Below are 10,614 nucleotides of genomic sequence, written 5' to 3'. Positions count from 1 at the left end.
AAGGCAAGAGTTCCAAAACAATTCCAAAACGACAGTAAATAAAATGTGTTTGGGAACAAAAAGGCGCTTTGCGTGGTTAGGAAATTTAAAAGATAACGAAAAGTCACCGGGAGCACAAAATACAGGTGTACACATACTCTCCTTTTGAGCAGGAGCAGACGTCTCCCCAATCATGTCTAAAGTGCTAATTTGTCTTTTTGGAGCTCTGTCACATAAAGGAGGGCATTGCATGCATCACACTGTGGGTGTTTGTGTTATGGCTGCCAGGTGCCATTATGCCATTTTCAGGTGAATTTTTTCACCCCGAACCCTTAATTTGCCGACCCCGCTCATCTGCCACACGGGCACCTCATGCCCGCTCATGGGACCGAGAACGCTGGCACGCTGCCACCACTCAACAGCGCCCACAACAGAGGGCCTGGCACCTCCTCCGTGTTTTACTCACAGTGTGTGTATGTGTGTGTGTGTGTGTGTGCACGTGTGCATGTTTGTGTGTGCGTGTATGTGTGTGTTTGTATGCACGTGTATGTGTGCGTGCACGTGTGTGTGTGTGTGTGTGTGTGTGTGCCTGTGTTTTGGGGTGAAAGTAAGATGGTCAATATATTTTGCAGAAATAAAAATAAAACATAGACATTGCATCAATTAATTGCTGTCTTGCGTATCTGTACAAAATGAACGTGATGGCAAAATACGTGTTTCCAGATGCAGTCCAGTGTTCTGTCTGCTAGCCCTTCAACACTACGAGCAAGAGCAGAAGAGAGGAGCGTGGTCATCTGGGCTGCCATTCGTTTAGAATTCAGAGCACACAAACGAGCGTTGTCACGGCAACGGAACGGTGTTTCCCTGTGTTCTGGAAATGCAGGGATTGAGCAACACGACTGAACAGCTTAAATGCCACAGCTGACAGTTCACCGTATTACACACAACATTACACGGTTAGCCGTCAAGTTCCTTAGATTAACAAACAAAATGAATTGCCACAAGTATTGGTCACTAATGCACCCCTGAGCCATATATTTTTGTGTCATTTAGGGATAGAACTTGAGCTCTGTGTGTGTGTGTGTCTGTGTGTTGTATTCCAGTAAAGACCGGACTGAGCATCATTGCAGGCTGTGTTTAAAACAAAGGCAGATGGCCAAGTCTCCACAGTGTCCTCTGCTTCCACGCAAAGCTCGTGCTGTTTCCTTTTGCATAGCTAAATATCCCCATGAAGGAGAAAACACGACAGCAGCTCATTAGCACCTATCCAGCAATACAGCTGGCACTGCCACACCTGCAAAGAGGGACATGGACAAGCCTCCTGCCATCTTGCGCAGGGACAAGACCCCCACCATCTTACACAGGGACAAGCCTCCCGCCATCTTACGCAGGGGACACACATCCTGTCATCTTACGCAGGGACAAGCCTCCCGCCATCTTACGCAGGGGACACACATCCTGTCATCTTACGCAGGGACAAGCCTCCCGCCATCTTACGCAGGGGACACACATCCTGTCATCTTACACAGGGACAAGCCTCCCGCCATCTTACGCAGGGACACACATCCTGTCATCTTACACAGGGACAAGCCTCCCGCCATCTTACGCAGGGGACACACATCCTGTCATCTTACACAGGGACAAGCCTCCCGCCATCTTACGCAGGGACACACATCCTGTCATCTTACACATGGACAAGCCTCCTGTCATCTTATGCAGGGACACACATCCTGTCATCTTACACAGGGACAAGCCTCCCGCCATCTTACGCAGGGGACACACATCCTGTCATCTTACACAGGGACAAGCCTCCCGCCATCTTACGCAGGGACACACATCCTGTCATCTTACACATGGACAAGCCTCCTGTCATCTTATACAGGGGCAAGACCCAATAACTTAAAAAAATTACTCATAATTATGAGGTGTACTTTGTTAGGGCTGGAGTGAAAACCTACAGGATGGTAAATCTCCAGGAGCAGGGCTGGGCAGCCCTGCTCTAAACATTCTGAACTGTTTTGTGAGAGGCCAGCCGGTAGGTGGCAGCTCTTGACATTCCTGTTCCTCCTGTTCCGCTTCTGGGAAAGACGAGCCTCCGTGGGCACGAGGCGCTCCGGTGCGAAAGAAAGCACTTCCTGTTCCTGCAGCGCAGCAAAGCGGCTTCGTTCTGTCAGCGCAGCCTGGGGTGTGGGCTGCCTTTACCACCCGCGACAATGACAAACAGCGCCCCCTACAGCCTGAGTCACACCGCCACATTCTCGCCATCTACTGCGTCAGCGCCGGAGTTCATGGGAAATTGCAGGAAATTGCTCACCATGGCAACCCTCCTGGAGCCTCACTGAACAGGCACCAATACAGACGCGATGGAATTAGTATAACTCTGGTATCCATTTTTGGTTAAGGAAAATTTTATGGCAACAAACGTCTTAAGTTTGCTGTTCACCTTCAAAGAGAAAGGGCACGCTGTCAAATTCAAACACGCGGCTGCCTAGCAACACAAAGTCCGTTCAGCCGTTTAACATCAGTCCATGTACTGACCTATTTTCTGTTATTTCAGTTTTTTTTTGTCTCTTAGCAGGTTTCCGTTATTCCCATTTTTGACCTCTCTCCTCTTCCTCAGTATCATCCCATTGCTTCTTTTCCATCCATCTGTCTCCCTTTCTTCTCTCCACCTCTCCACCACTCTCACCCTCCTTCTCCCTCCAAACACCCTCCACCCGACCCCCAGATTTGCTGACTGCCTTTCCTCCAGTCATTTGACTGAATATTGCATGACGGTCCCTATAGCTGCATTCTGAGCCCACGCCAGGATAATGGGTTGGTAAATTCACATTTGTGTACATGCTATTTTTGCATGATTACCTTAATCTAGCTCTTACTCCACCCCCAGCACCCCTACTCCACCCCCAGGGCCACCCCTCCAGCATCCCAACACCACCCCCACCACCTGCAGTGCCCTCCCGCTACACCACAGGCAGGATCCCCCCCCCCCTTACACACCCCCTCCAGCATCCCAACACCACCTCCAGCGCCCCCCCACACTACACCACCTGCAGTGCCCTCCCTCTACACCACCCCCAGCGCCCCACCCCCACTACACCACCTGCAGTGCCCTCCCGCTACACCACTCCCAGCGCCCGCCCCCCCCCACTACACCACCTGCAGTGCCCTCCCGCTACACCACCCCCAGCGCCCCCCCTCTCCAAAAAGCAGTTTTGTGTTTTTCAGACGCTGGGGGCCCAGGAGTACTTCAGCCACATTCGTCCCATTAGTGTTCCTGCTGCTGCCCAGTCTGGGTCCATAAGCCATGCTCCACTGAGCACGGCCGACATGACAGGAGACCAGGGAGGAGAGGAGGAGAGGGAGGAGGGAGGCAGGACGGGAAGAGAGAGGGAGGAGAGGAGAGGAGGGGAGGGAGGAGGGAGGCAGGACGGGAAGAGAGAGGGAGGAGAGGAGAGGAGGGGAGGGAAGAGGGGAAGGGAGAGGGAGGAGAGGAGAGGAGGAGAGGGAGGAGGGAGGCAGGAGGGGAAGAGAGAGGGAGGAGAGGAGCGAAGAGGAGGGAAGGGAAGAGAGGAAGGGAGAGGGAGGAGGGCAGGGAGGAGGAGAGGGAGGAGCGAGGAAGGGAAAGGAGAGGGAGGAGGAGAGGCTGGAGATCAAAGGCCAGGGAACAGGTGCAGATGGTGAAGGTGGAGGAGGTAAAACTCCACATTAATACCAGCTCCTTCAGTGAGAAAAGTGAAAAAGCGGACAGCATGTGCTTTCACATAACGCCCTGACTGTGGGATTGTGTGTGTGTGTGTGTGTGTGCATGCATTTGAGAGTGTGAGTGTGTGTATTATTAATAATAATAATAATGTTGGAGTCCTCTCAAGTAACAGTGACAAAGGATTCTGGTTTCTTTCTCTTTTTTGACCCTTTTAACTCATATATCCACTGTACCTGAATACATCGTGAAATAATATGGTGTAGCGCATCACTCCGGAGCTGGTGACTGAATTGTGTAAGTGAACAGAACACTAAAATTTGCATTTAAATTTGCAAAGTGCAACAGCAACATCTGCTGGTAATTATGTCATATTATAATGCAAGGGTAACCAGCGCAAAAAACTTCAACGGCGCCCTCTTGTGGGGTACACATGATTCCCATCAAAAGACTAAAGGCTCAAACTGTAACAGTCTAGGATGGCACTTGTTTAAAATGAAGACTACCTTCAGGCACTTAAAAGAATTAGAATATCCCACATAATACTGTAACAGTCATCATTGTCAGTGCATCTCATATACATTGTGCTTAACAGACATAAATACAAACAAATGGCCACTTATTCAAAAACAAAGTATAAATAAAATAAACAGATTATTTATAATAATTGTACAAAATATATATTCGCTACCTCACTAGTGTGAGTGGTATAAAGAATATGGAGAATGCATGGTATTCTCCATACCCCAAGATAATATTCATCTCCTTAATATTCAATATGTACGGTACAGCAGTGTTTCCCAACCACTTTCCTTCCGCGGCACACTTTCCAAATTTACAGAATATCACGGCACACCACTCTCAAAAGCATAAAAAATAAACACCATTAAAATTTTTTTAAAGGATTTTTCACACGGCACACCTGACCTCGCCTGACGGCACACCGGTTGGGAAACGCTGTGGTACAGTATGCGCGGTATTCTCAAACGTTATTGTACGTTTCCTGTTGGCCCACACAGTTGGTGTTTGCGCGATGAAGGATACTTTAGACGTTCACAGAAGTGAAGGCCAGACAGCTTTATGATGGCTAGGGGGCATTCGTGGAGGTGTAATGCAACAAAAAAATACATAAATACACTTCAGGTAATTCCAAAGCAGCTTGAACACGACTATTTCCAGTTTTCAGCGGCTGCGCATATAAACACAGTCATTTTGTAGCATTTATTCACATACATATTCAAGTATAAATATCTGTTTTTTTATATCACGCAAGTATGTTCTTTCCTTGAGAACAGTGGTCTCAGGTTACATGCGCCATGGGAATGAATGCTAACCCAAAATAAAAATAAACATCATTTTTTGGAGAATAATTGGGTAAAATACACACGTACAGCCTCTGAAGGTTTACTGTTGCAGCAAGCAGGCAGGTTGTCAGAAACTGTCTGTAAAAAATCTAACATATCTGCCATTGCACAGGAAAACCGCCTCAGCCACTCAACACCGGAACTGTGATATTATCAAAAAACCCAGAAAGCTGTGTAAATGGTAAAATGTAAATGGACTGCATTTATATAGCGCTTTTATCCAAAGCGCTTTACAATTGATGCCTCTCATTCGCCAGAGCAGTTGGGGGTTAGGGGTTAGGTGTCTTGCTCAAGGACACTTCGACATGCCCAGGGCGGGGTTTGAACCAGCAACCCTCCGACTGCCAGACAATCGGTCTTACCTCCTGAGCTATGTCGCCCTTTAAGTGTGTGTCCCTTTAAGAGGAAATGCTTCACTGTTTCTCGAGGGCCGTACTGCACCTCCGTGTGGAGGAGAGCCATTACAAACAGCGACATAATTCCTCACATTCGAGGGGCGATCTGAGGATGGTGGCTGGCCATAATTGCACTGCTTTTAAAAAAAAGCAGAGTCAGCAAAAGACTGCCGTGTCTCTCCGTATCCATAGAAACCACGGAGATGATCCAGGGCGTGTGTTTTAGGAGGGGGGGTTTTAGGAGGGCGTGTGTTTTAGGAGGGTGTGTGTTTTAGGAGGGTGTGTGTTTTAGGAGGGGGGGTTTTAGGAGGGCGTGTGTTTTAGGAGGGTGTGTGTTTTAGGAGGGCGTGTGTTCTAGGAGGACGTGTGTTTTAGGAGGGGGGGTTTTAGGAGGACGTGTGTTTTAGGAGGGGGGGTTTTAGGAGGACGTGTGTTTTAGGAGGGTGTGTGTTTTAGGAGGGCGTGTGTTCTAGGAGGACGTGTGTTTTAGGAGGGCGAGTTTTAGGAGGACGTGTGTTTTAGGAGGGGGGGTTTTAGGAGGACGTGTGTTTTACGAGCGGGTGTGTGGAGGTAGCACAGTCTGTCTAAGGAATGGGAGCGAACACAGCACAGTCTGGGCAGTCTTATTGGGGGGATTAATGATCACCGGGGTGCTCTTTAATCATTGGCACCTCCTCTGGGATTTTTGGAGAGGCGTGGGAACGCAAGGGAGCACCGTGGAGAGGAGGGCCTGTGGCAGAAGACTTTGACCAAAAGACGGACTTCCCATGGCAAAATAATTATTTCACTGTCAACAGACTGCAGAAGGCGCTATGGAGCAGTCGGCACGGTAACAACCTAAACGATATGAAAGCAGAATACGGCAGCAATCATGCTGGGGGATCCCCAGGAATAGTTCTGAAGAACAAGGAGGGGCCATTCTACCTCGTACATGCTGTACAGTGAGAGACTAGGTCCAGTTCACATTTCCTGTTTAGGAGCTCTTTGCTTCCTTGCTTGCCACTATATATATACATATATATATATATATATATATATATATATATATATATACACTCACCGGCCACTACATTAGGTACAGCTCTTACGCAAAATCCGCCGCTGATTCGAGAGCGTAGAGAGCCGCCCCGCGGTTCCCCTCCGAAACAGGCGTCACCAGCCTGCTTCTTCACACACCAGAGCTAGACTAGAGCTAAGCTCTCTCAGAGCGGACTCTGAGAAAGACCTTTCATAGAGGGCTTTAACATGCAGCCCACAGGAACTCACCTCCACGAACAGGAAGCAGGACAGGAACTCACCTCCACAAACAGGAAGCAGGGAACGATGCTGCTGCTGCTCTTCACTCCGACCTTTTCGTCCGCCATTTTTCGCGTTCTGCGTTCCTTCGGCTCTTCTTCACTCCTAAAACGCACAGAACCCGGAGAGAACGACAGCTCAGACACAGGCTGATGCTGAAACACAGAGAACCCGATCTGTAAACACATAGAACCCCAGCTCATCACATGACTGTTCAGAAATCAGCCCAGATAATGACTGTTCTGAAATACACAGAGGAACAGCCCAGAGAAGGACTGTTCTGAAATTCACAGAACAGCCCAGAGAATGACTGTTCTGAAATTCACAGAACAGCCCAGGGAATGACTGTTCTGAAATACACAGAAGAACAGCCCAGAGAATGACTGTTTTGAAACACATAGAAGAACAGCCCAGAGGATGACTGTGTTGTGAACCACGGCTAAGAGGATCACCTGGTCCTTCAGCAAACACAGCTACACCCCCAAGTAAAATCGTGTTGCCAGGACTTCCCTGAACAGCATGTACTGTAGGACAGCTCAGAGAAAGACTGAGCTGCCTGGGGACCAAATGCAGCCCAGACTGGGGAAAACAACACAGCAGAGAAATAGTGAAAGTCGTCCTAATCCGGAAGTGCGCAGCTTTGTAAACAAAACTCCCGTTATGAGACTGGCGAGGTTCCTTCCCACGTGGGTCGGACAGGTCGGCAAAACAAACCGGATTCCAGAGCCCCTTGCGACACCGGAGCTACGGAGGAGGCGGAAATCTCACTGTCGCCACGGGAACCACCGCTCAATCCAGGAATCCTCCAATCAATTATAAATCCCGCCCCCACAGTCACGGGCCTCCGTCGAGGAGGAGGCGTCTGTTTTCCGATGCGTCGGTGGAACGGTGCCGCTTTCCGGATTGGTCCAGCTGGCCTTTTGGAAAGCTTTCACCCGTCTTCCCAACACGGTCAGAAAGAGGAGCACGGAGAGGGTGATGAATAAGCCATGGAACTCGCCATTCAGCATCCCAGAAAGACGGGGGTGAGGGAGTGGTGCTGGGGGGGGGGGGGGGTGATAGGGCCCTTTTTTATTTTTTGCTGAGGCCAGTCTGAGGGTGTGTGTGTGTGTGTACGCGCGCACGGACGCACGCACGCGCTCTCTCTCTCCTTCTCTCTCTCTCTGACTCGCGAGGCCTCACATCAGCTTGCGAGAGTCCAGCCAGAGAGAGTGCAAGAGGCGTCATTACAAAAATCAACTGTCCCACAAGGGCCGTCCCACTAAGACCGCTGAGGGAGAGGAGAGAAGGAACGAGCCAGGCAACTGCGTCAAGTAAGCTAAGAGAGAGGTGTGGGACTATCAGCCGGGGGGACTATCGGGCACAGGACTGTCAGGGGAGACTATCGAGTGGGGGACTATCGAGGAGGACTATCGGGGATGGGACTATCAGGGGGGACTATCGAGGAGGACTATCAGGGTGGGGACTATCGGGGATGAGACTATGGGGGGACTATCAGACGGGGGACTATCGGGCTGGACTATCACAAGGGGGACTATTGGGGGGGACTATCGGGCACAGGACTACCAGGGGAGACTATCGAGCGGGGGACTATCAAGGAGGACTATCGGGGATGGGACTATCGGGGGGACTATCGGGGATGGGACTATGGGGGGACTGTCAGACGGAGGACTATCGGGGTGGGGACTATCAGGGATGAGACTATGGGGGGACTATCGGGCTGGACTATCAGACGGGGGACTATTGGGGGGGGACTATCGGGGGGGGGACACTATCAGGGGGGACTATCAGGCTGACATAACCACATATTTTTCAGTTCAGTTTATTATTACCACTTACACACATAACTATGCAGAGGAAACTGCATCTGAAACCTTCTCACGGTCAGTGGTAATAATAACAATGTGTGTCATGTTTCTCCTGGAGACAAACTACTCTTCATTGCGTCTTTCAGTGAAAAGCGCAATAAAAATAAAATGCACTGTTGTTGTTTTTAAAGGCTGAAACAATCATTTGTCGATTTATGCCCTTGCTTTTATGGACGAAACGTGGGAAGAAGAGAGGGAGAGGGAGTCTGGCTGTGTTGAGACCTGGCTGAAGGTTCTCCAGGGCAAATCAGCAGGAAAGAGAAAGAGGGATAAGGCCAGGGAGAAAGTGAAGGATAAGGATGGATAGAGGAAGGGATAATGTAGAGATAATGCGAAAAAGGAAAACTGAAAAGACCTGAATCTTCACAACCCCCACTGTACTGCATCCCCACCCCCTGACCGCATCCCCACACCACATCCCAACCCCCACTCCCACACCACATCCCCACCCTAACTCGCACCCCACCCCACTCCCACATCCACATCCACACCCACTCCCACTCCCACCCCCACACCGCATCCCCATCCCGACCACACCCCACTCCCACTCCCACTCCCACTCCCACATCCACACCCCACTCCCACTCCCACCCCCACCCCCACACCGCATCCCCATCCCGATCATACCCCACTCCCACTCCACAGTAAAAAATGATGCACAAAGCTGGCATGTGTCCACAGCCTGGCCCCTGTAGAGCCCCAGGGCAGTGCACTAATTGGACAGAGAGATCTGGATCACTGGAGTCCACACAGGGCTATTTTTACAGCACGTGTACCGCCACACAGTGGAGCTCCGTCTGACACGGACATGCCCTTTACCCTCACCGCACACCCCAAGAAAACCACCCCCTCAGAGCACACTCACGCCCAGTCACCCCCCCCAGACACACCCCCCCCCCCCCAGAGCATACACACACCCCCACAGCACATACACACCATGCAGCACACACACCCCCCCACAGCACACACATCCCCAGAGCACACACACCCCCAGACACACACCCCAGAGCACAGTCACCCCTAGAGCACACACTCAGAGCGCACACACCCCCAGACACACCTCCTCAGAGCATACACACACACCCTCACACACCAAACTCCCTCACCCAGCACCCCCTCACACACCAAACCCCCTCACCCAGCACCCCTAAACCCACACACCCAAAACCCCCTCTACCAACCCGCCTCACCCTCACACACCAAACCCCCTCTACCAACCCCCCCACACACACCAAACCCCCTGTACCAGCCCCCCCCCCCCCCCCCACACACAGAGAAGCCCGCTCCACCAGCACCCCCGTCAGCCTCACACACAGAGAAGCCCCCCCCCCCCCCCCCCTCCGCACGTTAGCCAGGTTTCTGCTGAACCGAGCCGAACCGGACCGAGCGCTGCACGCCTCTTACCTCAGACCGCTGCGCTGCCGTGGGCTCGGACGCTCAGACCGCTACAGGAGAGCCATGCCGCGCGGCGGGAAGCGTCGACGGGGAGACGGCGGCCGTGCCTTCTGCTGGCGCCGCGAACGGATCTGTGGCGTTGAGTTAGCGCCGCGAACGGGTCTGTGGCGGGGTCCCTCCCTCAGCGGCCGCTGTTCACGCTCCGCTCCTCCGGCTCTGCTCCCTCTCTCTCTCTCTCTCTCTCTCTCTCTGTCTCTCTTCCTCTGTCTCACTGTCTCTCTCTCCCTCTGTCTCACTGTCTCTCTCTCTCTTCCTCTGTCTCACTGTCTCTCTCTCCCTCTGTCTCACTGTCTCTCTCTCCCTCTGTCTCACTGTCTCTCTCTCTCTCACTCTCTCTCTCCCTCTGTTTCAGTCACAGCGATCCTCCTTTTCCCTCCTTTATTTCTTTTTGCCTGCTCCACAGCTCCAGCCCACAGAGCCTGTGTGTGGACACACACACACTCGAATCGCCGCGCGACAAAATAAATAAACATAAATCTCCTTTCCGTCTTCCCTCCTCCTGCTCTCTTCGCCGTGGCAACGTACTGAGCGCGCTCTCTCTCTCTCTCTCCCTA

General features: G+C 51.5%; 1 protein-coding gene across 5 annotated transcripts in view; it reads right to left on the bottom strand.

Annotated features, from left to right (window-relative positions):
* Positions 1–10,327, bottom strand: part of LOC118216071 (phospholipid phosphatase-related protein type 5-like) — a 29,523-nt gene extending 19,196 nt beyond the window's left edge. For 3 of the 5 annotated variants that reach the window (XM_035397086.1, XM_035397087.1, XM_035397084.1), the window contains exons 1-2: positions 10,010–10,327; positions 6,740–6,842 (exon numbers count right to left, since the gene is read on the bottom strand). In XM_035397086.1, the coding sequence (XP_035252977.1) occupies positions 6,740–6,805 (66 nt within the window). In that variant the 5' untranslated portion in view covers positions 6,806–6,842; positions 10,010–10,327. The other 2 variants (XM_035397085.1, XM_035397089.1) reach the window with 2 other exon arrangements.
* Positions 10,328–10,614: the final 287 nt, after the last annotated feature.

The sequence above is a fragment of the Anguilla anguilla genome, chromosome 17 (assembly GCF_013347855.1).
Source record: "Anguilla anguilla isolate fAngAng1 chromosome 17, fAngAng1.pri, whole genome shotgun sequence".
In the NCBI taxonomy this organism is placed as follows: Eukaryota; Metazoa; Chordata; class Actinopteri; order Anguilliformes; family Anguillidae; genus Anguilla; species Anguilla anguilla.
The sequence above is the reverse complement of the archived record's forward strand: the minus strand, read 5'-3'. Positions and strand labels throughout refer to the sequence as shown.